At 40.0% G+C, this 23,031-nt stretch overlaps 1 protein-coding gene across 2 annotated transcripts in view; it reads left to right on the forward strand.

Moving 5' to 3' along the window:
• Positions 1 to 23,031, forward strand: part of XYLT1 (xylosyltransferase 1) — a 168,916-nt gene that overhangs the window by 90,676 nt on the left and 55,209 nt on the right. For both annotated transcript variants that reach the window (XM_071571087.1, XM_071571088.1), the window contains 2 exons: positions 20,561 to 20,733; positions 21,371 to 21,573. In XM_071571087.1, the coding sequence (XP_071427188.1) occupies positions 20,561 to 20,733; positions 21,371 to 21,573 (376 nt within the window). The remainder of the gene's footprint in view (positions 1 to 20,560; positions 20,734 to 21,370; positions 21,574 to 23,031) is intronic.

Here is a 23,031-nt window from a genome sequence, read left to right on the forward strand (position 1 = left end):
AAAAGAGCATGAGGGTAGCAGAAGCTCAGTGAATGTTTTGATAAAGATTACTGTCTATGTAGAGAGATGAAAGAAAAGTACTTAAGTGATCGTTAATGCTTCCCAGTGATCCTGAAACTTGTGGACAGAGTGTTGCTGGAGAAAGTCAAAATACAACTAGGGCTGAATACAGTTGTTGGTACAATGGAATGAGCTGGAGAGGGTTGGGGGGTTGGGGAATGAAGAGGACCAAAAAACCAAACCAAACCAAAACCACCAAACCCAACCTTCCCGTAGTAAGTTGAACTATACTGGAAACATATTTTTCATACAAAATAGGTGTTGGATCTCTGGAGTGGACTCATTATGGTGATTTTAGTAGGCAGACCCTTAAGAGGAAACATGGCATCTAATCTTAATTTTATTCGAATCTAGGCAAGCAACTCTGCACGTTAGTACTGAACTGAGCTTGAGCCAAGGTTGCACAGTCTCAGTGTTGTATTCTTTCCTAATCTGACTTTGCAACCATAACAAAACTGTGTTAGAGTGCCAATGATGCACAGTAATTGTAATCAGGCAAGAGCAACTTTCAGGTTTGCTTTTTGGTTTAGGCCTAAAATGCCACCAAGTGCACAAGGAGCACAAATTCAGCTCTGACTTTCTAACCATTGCACTTCTGGAGGTATTGTTACTTAGCAAAATAATATACTGTGTTTTGACAAGAATCTACAGCTGGTGAACTATTATTCTGAGAGTGGGAAGTGTTATGTTCCAGAAATCCCTGCTGTCTGCAGCTCAAGGCTGTCAAAGTTTAGTTTGAAGCCAGTGGCTCTGACTGTATTAGTAACTGGGGGAAATAGTATTGACATTTAATTTCTTCCTCTTGAGCTGAGGTAAAGAATTTTCCTATTTTGTGGCTTCTTCAAACAAATACCTGAACTGTTTAGAGAGTTTGTTACAGTGTTAAGTATGTAGTTAAAGGGAATGCACACCACTTCAGGCAGGTTTTGGAAAGGGTACATTTATTTGATGTATTTTGGGAGTCACTGAGCTTTAGGAGACCAGTGGCTGTTTTGTAATGTCTTTCGTTGGAAATGAGGAAGAGCTATTTAAGAGATCTTCTCTGAATTAAAATTTCAGCAATCTAGGCATGAAGCCAATCTTACAGGGCATTAATGCCATTTTAAATTCCAAACCATAATCTGCTTGTTTCTGTTGCGATCATTGCTTATGCAGAAGGTAGTTTTAAAACATCAGTCTTTTTTCTCTGTGGGTAATCATGACTTCTATAGAATAATTGAATGAAAAGAATCTGTAGCTGAGCAACCCTGAGAAAGGTTTTAAAATTGCTCAGTATATATTTAGTCTTCCAAATAAATGCTTGTCTTTGATAGTTTGAGAGCATGTTAGAAGTGAATAGCCCTGATTTCCTGTTCACACTACTTTAATATCTGCAATGTGCCACTGATTTATCATCTAGTTGTGTCAGGTAAGTTATTCCTGATTGGCACCTTTGTAAGGAAGAACAGAGTACTCCGATCCCCCAGTAGCTACTGCTGTCACCAACAGGCTTAATTGAATACACATTAAACTCTGAAGTATTTTACAGTTTTACTATAAAATAAGATACTGGTTTCAAGTTCTGCCCCTACTGAAAGGCCTGTGGCAAAGGTCCATCATTTTTCTTCTCTGGTTTTCTCACCAGCCTCCAGGGAGGTTGAAGAATTTTTCAGTACTTTCTCCTAGAGCTTGCTGCAGCTGAATCAACTTGATCATCTCTTGTTTCAGTGCTTATCCATCTGTCTTTTTCCATGGATGTCACTGTAAGAATGAGGGGATATTGAGGCCAAAAAGCAGAATTACACTGCAGGAAAATCAGTATCTGTTAACTCAAACTGTGCAGTTTCTTAAAAATAATTTGAATAGCAATTGTATGTACTTTCAACTTGTGAAGTTCATAGGATTTGTTCTACAGGACTGAATTGCTTATTGCCTTTTAAAATAGAATTTCTCAATATTACTCTTCTAACGATGAAACCCAGACTTCTGCAGACAGTGCTGTGAGGAGAGAATTGACTGTACTCCCCTTCCACATCACCTTCTCCTGTGCTGCTACAACTTTCTGGGTGCTAAAGACTTTGAAGAAGGCCCTTCTACCTCCCAATGATATGCTTTGTCTAGAACGAGGAGAGTGGGTGCATTTAGGTTGTCAGTGAGTGGTGCATGTTAAGTTCATCACTGAGCATGTAAAGGCCTGGTTCAGATGTGGGTTCAAGTTTCCTGTTCATCATTACTGCATAGACACACTGTCTGTGTTACAGAGACACCGTGTTGTTCTGCGTAGGCAGTGAAAGTCAGTGATAACTTCAGCTTCACACATTTTTATTAACAGCAATATGGATACTGCCTTTGAATTAAGCCAGGAGTTTAGAGATAAAGGCTCAGCTCCTCGTGAATCAAAAGCTTTTAATTAGACACCACTCTTCTTATTTTACATTATTCCCTACTGTCATGGCCAGTGAAGATCCTTGTAGAGAGGACACCCTTGTGACATATGTCTTGCTGATGATTTGGGGCCAGATTTGTGAGTCTGAACATAAAATCTTTATGATACTGTTTATATATCACATCTTTGTGTGGATCAGCTTGACAAAGTTCATCTACAGAACTCATCTCCAACTTCCTTGCTAATCCTTCTGGCTTGTGTTTGCTAACTTTAATCATCACTTGTCCTTGAGGAATGATCATAGAATGTCCTGAGTTGGAAGAGACCCTCAAGGATCATTGAGTTTCACTCTGGTTCCTGCACAGGAAAACCCCAAGAATCCCACCATGTGCCTGAGAGCATTGTCCAAACACTTCTTGAGCTCTGTCAGGCTTGGTGCTGTGATCACTGCCCAGGGGAGCCTGTTTGAGTCCCCATTCTCCCTCTGTGTGAAGAACATTTTCTAACATCCAACCTAAACCTCCTGTAATAGTCTGCAGCAGTTGTAGGTCTTGTCATGGAGCACCACCACCAAAAAAACCCTGTCAGTCGAAAGAATCTTTTTCTGAAAATCTCATTGGAATCTTCACTACTCACCTGAAGTTCAAGGCAGCCCTCTGTGTAACTGAAATATAATTGTTTGAATCATTCTCTTTGTTGCAAGGTGATTGTGTCTCTTTTGTGGAGACTTTCTTGCCCATAGTAATGCAATTGTTTTGTTTAAGTCTTGATTAATTTCTGTAACTCATTAAAAGTTATAAGAGAAGCACTTCACTGATGAGAAAGCACCTTTGTTCGTGACTGGGTGTAAACAGCAGCTTAAGCAGTCTCACTGCTTACTCACCTGTGTTTTCAACTGCAAATGAAGGTTTCCATCCAACCAATGGATATTGCTGTGCAGTGGAGCATTTTAAACCATGCTGCTTTCAGACTAAAAGCTTCTGTGTATGCAGTGTGTTACTGTGCTGCGTAACAGTGTGGAGCTTGACAGTAGTATGACTAAACAGAAGCACACATTTTCTTGTTCTTGATCTATTTATGGGCTATGATTCATTCTGGGCAATTTACTGAATAGTGGTGAGGAAAAGGGAAGTTCAGAAGAGAAATTTTTTGCAATATATGTTTTACCCATTTGTACTTTCTCTTTTGCATGGAGCTGAGGTGTAGGTGCTCTGAGAGAATTTCACTGTGAGTCTCTGAGCAGGTTTGAGGATCTATGCCAAAGTCATTCTCTTTGTCTGAGGGAGTCATTTTCTTAGCTTGTTTATTCAAAAGCATATGAGGAATATACTCTGTTACAGAAAGGAAAGCTGGACAGAACCCAGCCTGGCTCAATTGCTCACCTTGCCAGAGAAGCAAATGCCTAAGGAGAGGTGTGATTGAGATTAATTGTGAATAGACCTACCGAGACTAATTGTGTAAAAGACTTCTGTGTAACGCACACTGGATTTGCCAAGACAGAGCAGAGAGAGGCTACATGGAGCTGATGTGGTTTTGTAAATAAATCTAGCATTTTCTGCCAGGAGGTGATCACAAACCCAAGCTTCCTGTGAAGCATTAAAAGCAAAATGGCTAGAGGTTTAACTGATGTGATAAACTAGCTTTGCTGACACCCCTTAAGTGATGTCTTACTTCGTTAACTTTATTCAGTGACCTTGGGGAAACGGGTTTCATTTTTTGATGCTTCACAGGCTTGTTGGGACACCTCAGGCAACTCATGACATGTACAGACCAGGGGCAACAGGTGTGTAACTCCACTGTAGATATACACAGAGGAAAAATAGTGGTTGTGGAAGTCACTTAATTTAAGTGCTAAAATCCATACATCTGTCCCTGTAAAACCATGGTGTTTGCTGGGGGCATGAGGGCAAGAAAGCAGTGCAGCTGTAGGTCCAGTCTGACTGATTGTACCTTCCAGATGTATTAGCACATCACTGGCAATGGTTCTCCAACTTTGCACTATGGTGTGATGCACAAATGTTGAACTTGAAAGAAGAGTTTTCTGTGATGTTTGCCCTCCGTTTTTATCTGTTCAGAGTCAGCAGCTTCAGCCTGGTACAGAACTTACGTGTGGTGGCTTCTGGGGGCGGCTACTGCAGGAGGTGCCAGCTGGGCAGTGTCCTGAGGGTACTTGGGTGCCTCTGTCTCACAGACCCGGAGAAAGCACAGCACGTCATGTTTTTGTGCCAAACTGTATCTATTTCCTTTGTTTCACGGGGGTTGGGAAGGGAACTGTGGTTTTACTTATCATATATTTCAAAGACTGCCCAGTGCTGTATTAGTTCCCACAGTAAATTTTCTAAGGTAGAGTGACAAATCAGTAATTTTTCATTATGAATCACCTATCCATGAAAGATTGGATTTGGGTCAGAATTTATTACCCTATGGAACCAAAGCCAATACTTTACATAATGTCAGCTGTCTTGATTTGAGAGAATTTTAATGGCTATGCAATTCTATTCAATGATGAAGTTATTTCACTTGTATAGTATAAGTCTAGGCAATTTGATGTACAGATCCTTGAGATGAAAATTGGATAAACACGGAAAATGGTGATTGATTGGTGGAAGGTTGCAATAATGTCTGCCTTGATATACCTTTTATTGTTAAATTATTTATCTAATGCAATCTCCTACACTTTTAGGAGTCTTTTAAGTTGGCATTAAATCAATGTTTAAGTCTTCACAGTCAGAAAGGTCTCATAGCTCATACTGATAAATATCTTCCAACATATCAGGAGGAATAATGATCCATCTTAATATCTGAAAGTAGGAAAGATATTATTGTTTCTCTTTGCTATGAATGCCTGTAGATGCACTGGGCTGTAAAGTGGAAGAATTAAGATTAGAAGACAGAAAGAAAAATTAGAAAGCAAAAGAATAGTAGTAGTTCATCTGGGGAACTGGGAGCAAATCCTGTTTGCTTTAAAAGATGAATAAAAATTTTCACCAAGACTGAGCAGAATACTGTGAGTTGACATTCACATGCTGGCTGTCCTCAGAGGGCACACCAAGACCTTCCAGAAGTCTGTGGGTGACTCATTCCTGGAGGAAAAGAGAAGACCTGGGCTCCACAGTGTTTTGTCTGCCAAGGCACATTGAGTCTCCAGGTGACCGAGCCTGCCTTTGACTGATCCCTGCTCAGGGTGTAGAAGGTACCTGGTAGATCAGTAGAATGGAAATGTGTCTTTGGAAGAGCTACAGACAAAAGCACAGGATGGCATTTGGATGTGGAGCCAGAGGATAGCACTGATTCCATGCAAATGGCCATCAAGCCAGTCCATGTCCTGTGCCCGTGGACTGTGAAGCCTTGGGGCACATAGTGCTCTGAGCTGCATGTCCTTTTTGTCTAGAGTCTGCCTGGATACAGATTAATAATTTTGTATTGCACTATTCAGAAAACAGTGTAGGTAGCTTAGTTTTTGCCTCATCTACCAAGTGTTACATGGCAAGGGCCTGGATTTTCTATCTAGAAGACAAGTAATGGGATCAGCAAGTACATCTGAAGCTTTTACTGTCTATGCACCAGTTTAAACACCAGAAAGAAATATTAAACATGGTCTAAAGAAAAAAAATACTTATTGAGATAGTAAGTAAATCTAGTGAAAATGGGAAGAGAATGTGAGCCCCTTTCTACCTTAAAGGCAGTGATATTGTTGAAAACTAATGCTGGAATTTTCTTTGAATAGTAGGAGACTTTTTGTTTTTTGAAGTGGAGGTAGAAAGAATTATCTTATGGATAAATAGAATCTCTAAATGAGTTTTCATCTTCAAGCATTACAAATTTATTTCAACCTATATCTATAACTATCCAGCTGAAATAGCACCAAGGTGCCCCAAACACACCTTCAATACTTTCTCAGTGCATCCAGAATTCAAGCAGAATGCGAAAACTGTGCATCATCCCTGATTTCAGAGCTGGTGAAACATTTTCAGCATTTGCATAAATCTTGAGTAGAAATAAGTGTGATTTGACAATTTTCTTTTCATTGTCTGAGTTGAAAACTGAAAACTATAATTGCTAGCTGGCCTAAATTGGTGCAGCTTCATTTGGATAAAGCAGTGAACCAAACTGACCCTGCAGCTCTTCTAAAATGCCATCATCTTCCCTTCCCACAGCATTTGCTTATGCTGAGGCAAAACAGAAATTTCTACATTTCTTCAGATTAATTGGATTAAGCTAGACTGGAAATTGTGTAATATTACACAGTAGGTATTTAACATCCCTAAAACTTCAAGCTTCAAAGAGCAGTTTCTGTAGCAGTTCAGGCTCCCTACCTGGGCTTGTTTATTACTTTGAACATGCAGACATACTTTTATGATTCATAATCAGCCATAAAGAAATGCAGCTGTTGTTTAAAATGCTCTGTTGGGAACATTTAGTAGTTATTAATTAATAATGCATCAGTAAAGCAACAAAAAGGCAGGTAAAGATGCAGTTAGAAGTATTGGCTGGGTCTCTGCTGCCTTCAGAATTGTGTTTATGTCTTGTTTCCCCAGGGTTAACTCATCATTGTGACTCTGGGTGTTCCCTTTCATACTCCAGGCACTTTTTTAGGAAAATACTGATTGATGCATGACTATGTCCATAATTAAAAGTAAATCAAAGTGCCTGTTAGCATGTTGGTGAGGGTTAAGAGGTATAAACTGACCCTTAACATCTTTTCAGTGCCATAAACCTATCAGGGACTCATGAGAAGAGAACACAAAACCCCTCAGTAGTATCTTTGAAATGCAGAAAATTTAAGGCTAAGTATAAATAGGGAAAAAAAAAACCACACCAAAACCTACTTTGAATTGCTTGTATATATTGCTAAAGAGGAGTTTTATTACACTTTATTGTGTCAGTGAGAATCAATGCTGTAAGAGTCAGTGCAAACCTGGTGTCAGTGGGGTTAGAGTTGGACCAATTAAATATTTCTGTTTTAAAGAGAAAGGTTGAACTATTGGGAGATTTTCTATACCCTGGGCTGAACTCTATTTAGCAATATTTTTTTCACATTTTGCTTTCATGCTGATTACCACATTTGCAATGTGTCCTATTTTTGTGTGGTAATTGGTAATCTGGAAAAATTTACTTGGTGTGCAAGATTTAATATTAGTTCCTGCTGTCATGCTGACAATGAATTAACTTTTTGGACTCTATCATATGTTCTCAGTAGGTACATATGTAATTAAAACGAGCCCACGTTGAGTTTCATATTAACACTCGAACCACCTTTGGCAAAAGGTCTCTGTGTTCTTTTGGGATTATACACTAGGGCAATGTAATTGTAGTGTCAGATCTGATTGCTACTTTTAAATGCTTCTTCATTTAACATAATATTAAACTTTCCATACTAGTTCACTTTTGGATTTTAGAGTGATTTTATTCTAATAAAAAGGTTGCCTGTGCAGGCATTCTGTTTCAGATGTCATCTTCAACTATGAAAGTTACCTGTTGAACAGTAAGCATTTGGTATTAAGAGACATTGGATTAGTTTACATAGTGATTCTAGAAATTAAAACTGATTTTTCCTTAGGGAAAAGATGGTACTTGTGACAGTAAGGTCAGAGTGGTCCAGTCTCATGAAAGAAAGGGAGAGAATGACTGGGGGGGGGGTGTGGATCAGCAGTTGCCTTCTTGCAGTAGTGTCTTAAGAACTAATGTGAAGAGATTTTTCATCATTCTTTTAATGTCAAAATAAAGACAGTGGAAATTGAACTGTATTTGAAGGTAATTGCAGCTCAGTTATATTTGATTCTTTTAACTAGAATGGGGAATTGTTAAGGAAGCTCAAAGTTAATCTGCATTTATATAGATCAAGAATTGCTCAGAACATGAGCAGAATTTGGTTCAGACATGCTAATTCTTTTTGATACTGATTTTACAGTGTCCATTCTCCATTGATTTCAGATGGGTTGCAGAGCAGGAGATGGACTGAAATGAATTCAGCAGATGAATTGGATAGAGTTACATTGCTGCTACTTCTCATTAGCTAACTCCTTGCCATAAAAAGCAGTATTTCTCCTTAGCCTCCATTAAAAACAATCTTTAGGGGTTTTTGTCTTTTAAGCTATGAGAAGGATGAGTTCCCAGTAGTCCACAGCCACACACAAGCGTTTGCAGCACCAGCTGCTGTAGGGACAGGAGGCATTGCTGTAGCTCTCGTGGATTTGTGGTTCTGCAGTGCTGTGGTTTTGTACCATTCTGTAATGGGGTGCAGGCTTAAGGGTCTTTACTGGTCCTGCCATGCAGATAGTGAAGGATACAACTATTTTTGCAAATGTCTGAGGGCTGTGGAGCACTTGCTCTTGGTCTGGGAGTCTGCAGGTAATGCCAGCTTTAACCAGCTGACAGCTAGGGAGTTGTTACTGCAATCCTCTGCCAACATTTCTTATTTTTCCTGGTCTCTTTTTTTAAATAAACATGTCATTTTACAATCTGTGAGATGTTTCTCGTGTTTCACACTTTTCATCTCCTAAATTAGGTTTGCTTAGCAGTTTTGCTGCCAGTTGGTGATTTTCATGCCCTACTGTGCCATAAAGCCAAGTTGTGAATAAATTTGTTTGGGGCTCTGTCTTTTTAGAGGAGGAGGAGCTGAATTACATCTGAACACAAGTTGTTTGGTAGTTTTTTTCTTTTAAGCCTCCCCTTGTGATAGGTGAGAGGTGGCAGGAGAAAATCCCAATTATATTGGAAACCAATGCTACTGATATACATCTGGACCTTCAAAGCAGTTCATAACACTCACTTTACCTGATGAAAATGCGTAACTACTTGGTTGTGTGCCCTGTCTCATCACTGTGGGCTGCCCCATTAAGTTGTTCCTGGAGATCCACACTAATACATCATGCTCCCTTCTGCCAAACTCCCTGAATTCAGTGGTGTGGGAGAAGCTGTGCAAGAGCAGAGCCTCTCTGAAGCCAGGGCTGCCCTGCTCCAACCTTGCCAGCTCACAGGCAGCAGCACTGGAAGGGCAGGATCAGTCCCAGCTGCAGGAAATGGGAAGTGCCTGGGGCCAAATTTAGTATCTCTGACTGCTGACATGAAATGGAGAGTTGCAGAATGAGAAGACAGCCACTGAGGAGCAGAGTTAAGATAATTTTAGAAATAATATTCCGTATTATTTTTGTCTGTAAAAGGTCAGCATTAATTTTTTTGTTTCAAACACTGCACAGAGACTCCTCTTCTACGAGTTACTGTTTAAGCAGCTCCTTGACATCCAAGGGCATCACAGCCTCATTAAAATCTGGAGGAAATTTAGAACTGATTTATAAATTATGGTAGTATTGCAAGAATGTATTTTACATACAAATTCTCCCCAAATGCTTTTAACGACAGCCAATGACTTATTTAGTCAATAAAATGACGTTTTCTGCACATTAGATTTTTTTAACAACAAAGCTGTAATGTCTATTGAAACACAGAAAGATCACTTTATGTTGCTTTTGTTGAACATTTTCTGATGCTGGCAATTTGATTTTTCCTTTGTTTTCCTCTAGTGGTATGTTAATGGGATCTTTTTATACCATGATGGAATAATGGAGTGAAAGTCCTTTATTTTAGCAACAAGACTATGCTGTTTTGTTCTATTCTTTGCCCATAAATATAACTGTGAATATACATCCTTGTGAAAACCAATCCAAATAGTTTTCATGAGAACATTTAAAAAATCAGACTCAGTTAACTAGTAGTGATTTGTTCCTTGCTGACGAAAACATTGTATTAGGAATTGTTTTCCCTGTTGGTTCAAAGGGATGAATGCTAAAGGGCCATCATCCAAACCCACCTGCTACAACTACAGTCTGCTTCCTCTGCCTGGTGATATTTCTAAAAAACCGACACTCAGGTGTAAAATGGGGAGTTAAAATTCTGTCTTGAACTTCTCATACATATTTAATTGTATATGTTTATGAGTCAAAGTGATTTCGGTATCCTCTCTTTTGGGTGGCAAGCTTGCTTTTGAACCTGCTGGGGGTGCTCACCCGGATGGATGTGGCGGGTCACAGGTTTGCTGCCGGTGCAGCTTTTGGGACTGGAGTCAGGCTGGTCCTGGGCAGGTTGGGGTTTAATTGGGAGAGTGGGAAGTGGCTGCAGAGCCGAGCAGGAGTTGAGCAGCTTTCTGGTAAATGGATGTTTCACTTGCACACAACCCATCACAATGAGGCATGGAGTTCAAGATATGATTTTCAAGGCACCCTAATTGGATTAGAGGGATTGTACTAAAGATATGTTGGCTATGAAATGTTTCAAGGATTAATGCCTGATGATTTTTTTTCTTCCTTCTTAAACCATCTTTACTAATCCCTCTTGATCAGAAGCAGCTTCTGGAAAGCATTCTAGCCAGGAAGGAGAGCCCAGCCCTACCTTTCCCATCTCCAGGAAGAGAGACAGGGGTTGTAATATGCAGCACACAGACCAAAATTCTCCACTGTAGTTATATCCAGAGTACTTATTATCACTGGTACTTGTTTTTTCAAAACATGTGCATATTTACATCCTGAACATTTTCCATGTTCATGTAGAATTTTAGCGTATCAGGGTGGTCTGTGCAAGAGTTAACATCTCTTTCTCTGCTGTTTTAACCTCTCTATATCTGTTAAAATCTAGCTCAAGTAGTCAGGGTTATTTATTATTCAGATGCTACTGTAACTGAGCATACTATACAATTTAATGTTTGAAATCTGCCAAAGGAACCAGTTAACTTCTTACAGTACAATCTATTTGCTGTTGGTAATGTCATAATATAATTCTGTTGCATTCCTCCATCTGACAAGCAATATACTCAGAGAAGATTGGTCCTCTTTTTTCTTCTCTGTTGGGTAAAATTATTCACTTTCTACATTCATCCTTTAAGTTGTAGGCATAGTAGCCAACTTTCATGAAGTACATGAGCTGATCAATGATTAAATAAAGTGTCACTCTTCAGATTAACAAATGAGAAGTACTTCGGGTCATTTGGGAAAATTATTGCTTAGCAGTGTCCTTTGACATAAAGGATATTTGACAATAGTTATGTGTCAGGACACATGCTGCAAAATGTATACTTTGGGTGCAGAAACTGCATTTTTCCCTGTGGGAAATTAGTTTTTAGGTGTGCTGTTTTGCTTTAAATATTTTGATTCCAACTGTTGCTTAGCCAAACTACGAGTGTATACACACTCAAGGCACGTATTTATGGTACATACACATACATGAATCTGATGTTTCACTCTTCTTTTACTGCCACAGTATGAGATTCTTAAAAGTGCTTAGTCCCAGCCCTGCAGCCTTTGAAATCCATAAAGCTTAACTCAAAGGGATGCAGAGGAAGCACAGCCTGACAGCTTTGGCATGAATCTTCCCAGACATGTGCTATTTATCTTTTCTCTGCCTTTTGACTGTATTGTGAAATTCCTATTAATTTCACTTGCAGTGCAAGTGTCAGGTGCAATATAAGGCTAAACTTCCCCATTTTGCAACATGTTGACACAAGGAACAAGTATGTGGGTGGATTTTTGCTTTTGCTGGTGCAGCCTTTATTCTCACTACCTAACTAGACCTTTTCAAACTTGCTTTGTAAAATACATGTGAAAGTCTTTACTTTTTTGGTCTGTTTCCAATATTGTGTTTGTAATTATCTTGGGAAGAGAATAAAAGCAAACTCTGTCCTTCCAATTCCACATTTAAAAAAATAGGAGAATCTCAAAGGAAGAATTAATTTTGAGTTAGCAGACCAGATAGTCATATAGTATAAATTGGCTTGGTCCTGGCCTTACACCAAGTGATTAAAATTATTAACTGTTAATTTCTTAATCTAGGGAAAAAATACTTTACACAGGACTTGAAAGATGCCAGCACAGTAAAACAAAATTGGAAGACACTGATCAGGCAGGTAACAAACATGCTTTGATCTACCTATTCATTTCATATTAGCCTCAGCATTACATGATATCTCCTGGGAAGTTATGTGAAGTAGAGGCATATGGAGTTGCTTATGTTTTCACTCCTTACTGATTATTCGTGCTGTGAGCATGAGAGGAAGAGATGGTGTAAAGGTTATGGTGTGCCACTCTCCAAACACACTGAAACAGACATTCCAGTCAGCAAAGGCTGTTTCAAGTGCTAATTTGAAGTGTGAGCCTTGGTAGATTTCTATTGCTATTTTGCTTAGGATTTCTTATGTTGATATTGTTACTTTCTTGTTGATATATGCCTTGGTTGCTCTGGAGTAACTGATGGGCTTTCAAGTTTCTGTTCCTTGAAGGCTTAAACTTCCTGATGATTTGTGGCAGAAGAGAAAGTCTCAACTGAAATAAGGCAGGAGACTGATGTACCTGTGGGCTACCACTGTTGCCTGGGAGAACCCTGAGTTTACCAGTTCCTATGAAGGAGCCTTTTTGGCATTCTGTCCAGTACTGCCTATATTTCCATTGCTTAAAAAGCTTCTGGAGAGTCCTTCTGTCTCCATGGGCTGTTTGGAGAGGCTGTGCAGCAGCAAAGTTTAGAGGCAGCTGAACTATGTTGCTGCACTTGAGTGCTGTGAACCTCACCACTGTCAGTGCTCAGAGGGGCAGGGACTGCAGGCAGCTTGATGGGCAGCAGCCCTGCAGGGGCTCTCCAGGAAGGATGTGCTGGTGGCCAGTGACCCATAGCACGCACCCACTAAACAAGCTGCCCAGAGGAACTGAGTACCCTCCAAATGCTTCTGTAGAAGCCAGAGTGCTGTTGGCTTCCCTGCAGGTGTGTCCAGAAAATGCAAATTGTGAATGAGGTTTATAAGTGCTTCAGTTTCGGTTTGTGTCATCAGTTTCTTTGGGAGTGGTGGGGGATGACTTATCCGGCCTGACAAATTGCTATTCTCATCAGTTTGGGGCTGTTGATAGGAGCATCCTTAGCAACAACTAGTGGTGGGTAAGATAACTAAAGGCATGCCTCATCTCAACCCTCTCACTTCTTTCCTTCTGTAACCCCTCCCCTCCTGATGAGCACAAGGTTTCCATGGCAGTGGTCACTCAGTTGGGCGGGAATCCGCTCTTGGAGCCCAAGAGCTGAATGGAGTGTCTCCTCCTTGCATGAGCTCGCTGGGAGAGGAGGGTGGATCCACACATTAGGAAAACTCTCACACCTTACATGTTAGACATAGAAGAGAGGGTTGCTGTTTTTCCTTTTGCCTTGAGTGTATTGTCACAGAACTGGTACATTCAGGAGTTGCACCTGGTTTTTGTGATTAGCTGGTTGGTCTCCATGTGTTTTGACTCTGAGCTGGGGATCCCACTCTCAACAGGCTGCTGGTTTGTCTTGAAAACCAAGCTGGAAAATCTCTTTTATTTACAGTGTTTTCTTAAGGCTGTATAATACAGGTACCTGTAAATAGTGGTCTTTTTCTTTTTTGTGGTTTCCAAGAGTGTTATCCCCTAACTGTTAAGTTTTAGGATCAGAATGGTTTGGGTTGGAAGGGACCTTAAAGATCATCTAGTCCAAACACCCCCTGCCATGGGCAGGGACACTTTTCACTAGACCAGGTTGCTCAAGGCCTTATCCAACCTGACCTTGAACGCTACCAGGTTTGGGGTATCCAGAAAGGATGGAAAATCACCATCTTTGACCTGCTGGCCACACTCCTGTGGATGCAGCCCAGGATTCGGTTGGTTTCTGGGCTACAAAGGCAAGCTGAGGTGCAAGAGGAGCGAGTGGAGTGAATATTTGTGTCTGTTCTTGGATTTGCTTTACATGACATCTCTGAAGTCCAGTAATGTCACTGAATATCATAAAAATCTCCCAATGCTCACTTAGAAGGCATTTTGCATTCACCCTGGTAACACTGATCATGATGCGCTAATTGGCTGTTAATTGATGTGATAAATACTATTATTAGGAGATTCACTCTAATTCAACATTAATTAATTTACTGTTGCTTTTGAGTGTTATTTATTCATGGCAGTCAGTAGGAATATGGAGAAAAGGCTCGACTAACACACTCCAGCAAAACTACAAATAATTGAGATTTGTCTCCTAGGAATGCTACCATTTTCATAATTTGAAAAGTCAGAAAAGCAAGCTTGTTACTGAGATGATTGGCCTGCCTAGATAAGTATCATAGTAAATTAAGTTTAGTGTGTGTTGCAAGTGCAGTACAGTGGAATCTGATAATTAGTTGGTCATTTGCAAATCATTAAAATCGTTTCAGTAATGACTCGAGACTGCACGACAGAATGAAATTTTGTTTGAAATATGGCAGCTGCTTCAAACCAGGTGCTGCCTGGTTTTGTTTCAAATATAGTGGCTGTGAATGTGCCCTCACAGCACACACACATGCACACACGTACACGGGCCCTGAGACTGAGTTTGAACACTGCTGTGTTATCCCAACAGCTTTGGCAGATTTTGTGATACAAAAAAATTCTATCTTTGTTCTCAAGGTTTTTGTATTTCTTCATTTACAATGAATCCTATAAATCATGTGAGAACAGATGTACTCACCAAAGTTTTCTGGTGCAGAGTGTCTTTCTGGATTTGCTTAATGGATGATGTTTGCCCTGATGGGTTCTTGAATGAGCCTTGGAAGTGGTGCATGTAGCACAAATGTTAAATAAGTGTAACAGGGGGATAACAAAGCTGGGATAGAAATGTTTTCTTTTAAATTCCAAAACAAATACTTTTTTCCATCTCAGGAAAAGATAGAAAAAATTCATCTTATGATTGGCTCTGAATATGAAACAGTTCTACCTTTGTTCTCTGTCTTCCTACCTTCCTTCTTTCATTCCACTTTATTTTTCTGTTCATGGACAGCAGAACTGAATCTAAATCTGTAATGACAGTGTTTTGCTTTTTATATAAATTCTGCAGGGCTGCAGAGCTGCTTATCAGTTCACAAACTCTGTAGAGAAACTTCCAGTGATCACATGAAGGGAACTGTCCAGATGTAAGGCAGTGACTTCTCCTCTGGCTGCCCTAAGTTTATACTGTCACCCTCTGAAATGATTAAAGAAAACTCAAAATACCCACATCAGCAGCTCCTTTGTTCCAAGCCAGGGCTTCCTCTCAGCATGGAAAAAACATTACTGAAATCTCTCTTTAATGTTAAATGCACTGGTCACTGAGTTCTTGTAAATTATGTCTGGCTGCTTCCCGCCTACCTTGCATTGATTTTTGCTTATGGCTTACTTGATCATATGAACTTACAGAGGATCATAAATTGCTTCTGCAATTCATGGTAGAGCCTGAGAATGAAAAATAGTAGAATGGGGATGTTGAGATAAAACATTACTGCAAAAAGATTGAATATCCACTTGCAGCATGTTTTCAGAATTTTTTTCCAAAGTGCTCAACACTAACTCACACATGAAAAGTTTGAGTAACAACAATTTTAAGGAAATCTACAGGACATAACTAGCAGCACTTCATTCTGCAAATGATAAGCATCCCTCTCAAATCCACGTGCCCTGGGGCGGTTGAACAGAAGATCTTCTCGGCTTATTTCATTGGGCATTTAATGTATAAATAATGATTATAACTGTAAAATAAAATGAGTGGTCACCTAAAATCTTTTCTGAAGATCTGAGGGCCACCATGGAAACAAATGAATCATTTATTAGACTGGAGGTGAAAACTGGCATCCCAAAGTTGGCATTAATGTTGCTAAAGATAGTTTTCTAGGTTCTGGCATAGGAAAAATTGTTTTTTTCATCTTAGTATGATTAAGACATGCTGTGCTAGAGAAGTTACCTCTCCTGTATAAGGTGTCCTCCCTGGAGGGCACTGTGGCAAGAGAGAACATCCCCTCTTGAGCCTGCTGGTAAGTGATGCACTTGCTGTAATGGATCATTGGGCCTTAACTCCAGCAAGAGTTCTGGCTCGGGCCAGGTTAATGTTGCTGTTATCAACCCTTCAGACAAAGACTTCTCATCACATCCTGATGGCTCACTGGTAAATTGCTCAGTGACATTTTTTATTGTTTTTATATAACTCCAACTACTGTTGCTAGGTCTGATACAAAATTTGTGGTTTTTAAATGAAAACATTGTCTTGTCTAGTTTGATTTTTTGGGGGGTTTTATGGTTTTTTAGTTTTTTCACCATTTGAACAAGGCAAAACCGTTTTTGCTCTAACCAGAATAAAAAACATTTTCAAATGAAAGCCAAGCCTGGAAATTTTCAACCCGCTGTGTTGTTATGAGTTGTGAGCAATTGAAAAGGAGTTTATAGTGGAAATTTGAGTTCAGCACTACCACAACCACTCAGCTGGCTGTTGCAGAAATGGTCCCACTGAAGGGAATGGGGCTGCTCCTGTGAGTTTAAGTAGGGACTGCAGAGCTCTACCTCTTTGGAGTGATTATGGCTCATACTCCTGCTGTAATGACAGGGCTTCTGATTGCATTTATGGACGTAATAGCAGTAAATAGTGGGCTGAACTACACATCAATAACTCTTCTGATGTCCTCTATCCATCGATTCATGGACCAAGGCAGAGTATACACACTTAGCTGTGTTCAGATGAAGTCAGCAGCATCCAGGTATGTCTGTGCAGAGGTATTCTATTGCACAGCCAGGACAATACCAAACTGAGAACAGAAGTTGATGGATTGATTTAAAAAGCGTAATATGACTCACAAAATTGATTAAAAGATTGCTTTGTTCTGCTGGAGAAGTCTGATATCATTAATTAGCAATAGAAGTGAGAGATTAGCAGGTTGGCTCTGAAATATATTGGTGGGTGATTGAACATAATGTGGCATCACAACAAATAGGAAAATGATTGCACCATCTTCATTATTCTGGCATTTAGTAATACTGCAATACATGAAGATTAAACTCTTAATTATGACTATTGATTTCTCTGGGCTCTGGAAAGTGCAAGTTGAAATTGCAGTGGAGCTGAGATTCTCTGTTATCTACAAAACCAGGTATGGGTTTTCCTGCTAGCACATGTTTATGCCAGTCCTGTCAGGCTTTGAACAGGAAGCCAAAGGGCAGCTTTCTCTTTTCCCAGTAAATTTGTGAAAGACGTGATCACAGAGCAAAATGCCTTGTTTGTTTTCAGTTAACACAATAAATACACTTCAATACAAGGACTAGAAAATGTTTGTTATGAGCTGGTTGAGCACTGCCCCTTCTGTTGAGGCTCCACGTGCCAGTTTCTCTGAAGCAAGGCAAGCATGAAAAGTCCCTCTTTCTTCTACCCACCATTTCAATTGTGTAATGAAATTCTGAGGAAGTTTAAGGCAACAGGTCCTGCTTCCAGGCCAGAGCTCCTGTTTCACCTGTGCCAGATGGCCATAAACAGGATGCCCCTTTCACTTTCCCCACTCACTCATATGTGCAAAGCTATTCTGCGGGTAGAGCTGTGCTCTCAAGATGGAACTGTAACAATCATATTCTTCATGGTTTTTGTTTTACTTTGTATTAATATTGTGAGGTCTTTATTACGATTTATAAAGCACTGATCTGTGGAAGTTATTCTAGAAAAAGGGAATTCCCTAAAAGTGTGGGAAACTTTGCTCAACAGACAACACCCACACTCAGAAACTTTCTAGGTGAGATGGAGCACAGCTCCAGTCCCACTGAGACTGTCCCGGGTGACCTGTGCAACAGGAGAAGATGAGAATTCTCTTGGGTTGGCTTGATACAGTTTTCTTGAAAAGGCAGATGGTGGCATGTGGAGAGGTGACAAGTGTTGTGAGGGCTGGGAGCAGGGAGTGCTGCAGAGCAAGGAAGCTGCCAGTGAATTCTCTGTACCTGTTGGGTGAGAAAAAGGTGATCTTGGCAACTGCTTTTTGCTGGACTGAAGTGACTGAGGGTAGAGGCCACTTGAATTAGCACCTGCATTGAGCTTTAGCACCTGGGGCAAATGCAGTGTAGTGATGGCACTGAAGTAGCTGTCAAATGCAAGTGCTGCTTAAAATCCCTTTATATTTTTATTACGGCTGAATGGTAGAATGTTAAATGAAATCATCTGCTGCATCTTCTGTGTATTCTCTCCCAACACCCTGAAGAGGATGCACTCCTATCCGAGAGGCAGGTCATTAATATGCAGGCACTGACATGATGTGCAAGCCTTTGGTATGGACAAGTTGTATAGAAATGAAGTGGATGGAGCTGTTCAGGTCTTAACATTGCTCATATAGCTCTGAAGTCCTGTATTATTTAGTAAGCAGATACTCAATTGAATGTTTTCTGCCAGTTTCCTCTTATTTGCAAACCAGGCTGGTTCTCTATCAGTGAAGAAATCTGCAAAATAGAGGGTTCTAAGCAGCCACGAGCTAAAACCAGGGAAGTAATAGTACAGAGCAAAGTAGCAGATTGTCTGACAGATGGAAAAAGTGTAACCTTTGTGAACTTCCAGACAGCTAAGAAAAGGATTAAAGAAGTGAAAATAGTATGCAGGTCAAATATCAAAGTATAAAAACTTAAGCCTAAAAGAGAAGGAAGAAAGAAGGACATAGAAAAAGAGGTTAGAGAGAAAACAGCAGAGAACAAAATAAGTCACTGCAGGAATTTATTAGAGAAACCCAATGAAGTGAGGTGGCATTTCAGGTGAAAATTTGGGAGAGTTTTGTTCTCAGTAATTGCTAGATAAATGATAGTGTATTGAAGGCAAGTTAGTTAAAATAAAAGATCTGCAATATAGCTGTTTTAAATTCCCTTCACCTTCTGCATATCATTGCAGAAAGCCACTGATTTCAGAAGAGAAGTATCCAAAAATGTAATGAAAACCACTAAAAATATTTGAGTCCATTGATGGGACATCATCAACTTGAAATCAAAGCAGTTTAAAAGAAAAATGGCTTGTTTTAGCTATTGCAATTGCCTTTCATTCCGCTGTCAGTTCTCCTTGGAAGCACATTTTCTTTCTCTCACAGTCCCTTTTTGTCCCTGTCAATGTGCAGAAATCCTAAGCACGTGCATGGAGAAGCTCATCAGCTGCTCAGGAGAAAGAGTAGAACTGGGCAAAGGCTAAGGCCCATAATAAACAAGCTGAAACTTATAGAAGAAATTAAATTTAAGCTTTCTTCCTAACTTTTAATATTCATCCAAGTCTTACTGAACTAGTGGTGGAGGATTTTTAAAAGAAATACCATGTAAGTTGTTTGTGTCCTGTTTAAAGTTGAGTGACTCATGGGGCTAGAAATGGCTAGTCTTAATACAACCAGGGGCAATAAAGTTGCATTGATTTATGATTAGCTTTGAGGTACTTTCCTTCCTTGTTCTGCTAATATTCATAATTTCAGGTTCTTTCTAAATCATTTTTGAAAAAGGTCCTTACAAGGTCAGAGCACTTGATATTGTTTAACTGAAGAATGAATTTCAGTTTTTGGATAAAATTGTGATTTTCTTACACTGTGCTCAAGTTTTTGAGTTGAAGAGCAGTTACACAAACAAAAAACAAAGCACTTTGAATTGCTTTTTGAAAATGTCTCTGCAGCTCTCCAGTTAATCAGTATATGCTGTCTGAACCTTACACTGGGGTATTTGCTTTAGAAAATGGATACCAGAAATTACTCCATTAAAATAAAAATGAATATAAATTTTAAATGAGATTGCAAAAGCCCCTCTCCTATGTGAAGAAGTGAAGATATGCAGGTTGCCATTTAAATATTCCAGGATACATCTGGTGTTATAAATAAAGGCTATCAGTCAATAATCCTCAGCAGCTGTTCAGTAGCAGAGTTTCACCAGCTTCTCAGCAGAGCTGTGCTGATCACAGGAGGGAGCAACTTTGGCTAAGCAGGGGGTTTCATTTTGGCAGAATGTTGGCTTTGTCCTTGTTTGAATACTTTGAACAGTGCTTAGAAACTTGGAGGTGATTCCTTTGAAGATACTAGTGGATGTACTCAGGTAGAGCTTGGTCCAACTCATAAACATTTGGGTAGTTGTCCATATTCATGCAGCCTTGTTCAGGATGAGGCATGCATGGGGAAGGCTGGCATGGCTCTGCCCAAGGGGTGATGGCCCTGTATGGGGACAGAGGAGAGGGTTATGATCTTGATGAGGCACAGGCTGGCACCCCATGTGAGTTCTCGCTCTACCATAGAAACTGCTTTTGAAGAAAGAGCCAAGATGGAATGTGTACTGCTCACTGCACCCCTGCCACGTGGATACGCTCAGAGATGTCCTGTGTTTTGTTTTTGAACAGGAAAAGCCAACAACAATGTACAGTGGGATGAGGACTCCGTAGAATACATGCCAGCCAACCCAGTCAGGATCGCATTTGTCTTGATTGTTCATGGCAGAGCTTCTCGGCAGCTCCAACGCATGTTTAAGGCTATTTACCATAAAGACCATTTTTATTACATTCATGTTGACAAGGTAATATATCACTGGTTATAAATTGCCTGTCTCACCATCTGTCAGTCTACCCATCTTTGTCATCTTGTTCATCTTCTTACCTCTGCTGCATAAAGTGCACGTCAGTTTTTGTCCCTCCATCTGTTACATGTTTGGAGTCTCTTTTTTTTAAAAAAATTTCTCTTTCTTGTTATCTTGTTTATATAACAACCTTCATTTCTCCTTCTATGTGGATGAGCATCTCCCCATATTTGCCTGTTGTACATTAGTTAGCAGTAACTGATAAGTTGATACAGACTGAGGTGGTGGCCCACTGGATGGAGAGCTGACATGAGGTGCCGCAGGCAACTTACTGTAAAAGGAAGGTGGTAACAGTCACCTCCTTTACAAAAGCCCTTTGGGATCCACAATGACAAATGGTGAATAAGAGCTAATCACACTGATTAGCGATTACTGTAGTTGTAATAAAACGAATTCAACAGAGTTCACTGTACATTTAGCAAGTTAACATTTGGTGAAAGAAGGTTGTGTACCATAGTAAGTGAGGGCAAAGCAATAGCAGCACTCAGTGAGTCTGGGGGTAGGGTTGGCGGTTAGTGAATACAGAAAAAATTTTGGACAGAATAACTTGAATGTGTTACTTTTTTCTCCTGCAAAGCGATCCAATTACTTACATCGGCAAGTGCTGCAGTTTGCCAACCAGTACCCAAATGTGAGAGTCACTTCTTGGAGAATGGCAACTATCTGGGGAGGAGCAAGTCTTCTGGCCACCTACCTGCAGACCATGAGGGACTTAATGGAGATGAATGACTGGCCATGGGATTTCTTCATTAACCTCAGTGGTGCCGACTACCCAATCAGGTATAATGAATATTTTAAGAATGTACATGTTTTGTTCCTAAAGGAAATAAGTTTGGATTTAAGGAATGACATGTCCATGCTGTACTGCAAGAAGCACAGGTCAGAAGGGCAGTTTCTTTTGTTCTACAGCAGAAGACTCCTTGGTGAGGCATGTCTCTGCCAATCACACTTTAGCCAAGGAGACAATCACCTCACTGTACCCTGTGTGACTTCATTTCCTTGGGAGGGACTGCAGTTGTGAGCAGGCAAGCAGCACTGGGCCTTCACTGTCACTGAGGGGCTGCTCTAGTTAGTCAGTATTTCCAGCAAAAGAGGCACCTGCAATAGAGGATGAGTAAAGCAGCAAGAAGTGCTGGAGCTCAGCAAATGAATCCCAGACACAGAGAGATACTTTTCTCCCAGGGCTCTGATTAACAGTTTGATTTCATGTCTTAACAAGTGTTAAAGGTTTGAATACAGATTCAGTGAAGGTAACATTCTCCTCTCCCTTCTTTTAGTACTTCATCTGTCGAGGCTGATGGGTGTAGAAGTGACAAATAAGTAGCTAGGAGTCAATTTCATCTTTAGCATCAACCATTGCCTGAATGTCTTTATTCAGATGGAATCAGGCAAAGAACTGGACTTACATTACCCAGGTTTCACAGCTTCATTCTGTAAGTTTACTACATTGTGCAAAAGTAGATAGTCCATAAAAGAACCTCAAACGAAACAAAATAACCCAGCGAACCAAAACAAAAAATCCAAAGAATACTCACCCCCAAAAAACCCAAATATCTTCAAACTGTTCAGTTTCAGTTTAAGAGTTATGAAGAAGAAGGAGACAGGAAATTCTCTTCATGGCTTCTGTTTCCCTCGATGTTGAAATAAATTGATGAAAGGGGAAATAACTTTCTTGGGCAGTTTTCTGGGGAGTGATGCTGTAACATGGTTTTTATATTCCTAGAAAAAAAATATAAAAGATGCTTCTGCTGATTAGGTGTCTCCAAGATCTTTCTCAAAGTATGAGCCCCTTACTGAAGCTGCTACTTGTACAGAAGTATCACTACTGAGGGGAAAAATGAAAAAAACCATGAGGTTATGCCTTAGGAAGGATTTTGTAAGGACTGACAAAAGCCTTTATTGCTGGTGCCCATTTTTAAGCACTGTCCATGCATTTTGGGGAGAAAAATGAGGGAATTAATATAACTGCATTAATATTAGACCATGGGGATTTGAATTAAGAAATCATGGTATTTCACATTGCATCAGAATTAAACAGTTCTGGCATCCAACTGAAAGACACTTCACAGTTTTGACATATTATCCTTGCTTGTAAGGGAGAGTATGTAGTTCTCTGTATACCTCCTGAGTTTTGGAAAAAGCTACCTTGTTATTCCTGTTGTTCACTGTCCTGGTGAGGAATGCTGTATTGATCCTAAAAAGACCATAAAGGAAGAGGTAGGTGATGGCCCTTTGAAT

The sequence above is a fragment of the Pithys albifrons genome, chromosome 16, assembly GCF_047495875.1.
Source record: "Pithys albifrons albifrons isolate INPA30051 chromosome 16, PitAlb_v1, whole genome shotgun sequence".
Taxonomy (NCBI): Eukaryota; Metazoa; Chordata; class Aves; order Passeriformes; family Thamnophilidae; genus Pithys; species Pithys albifrons.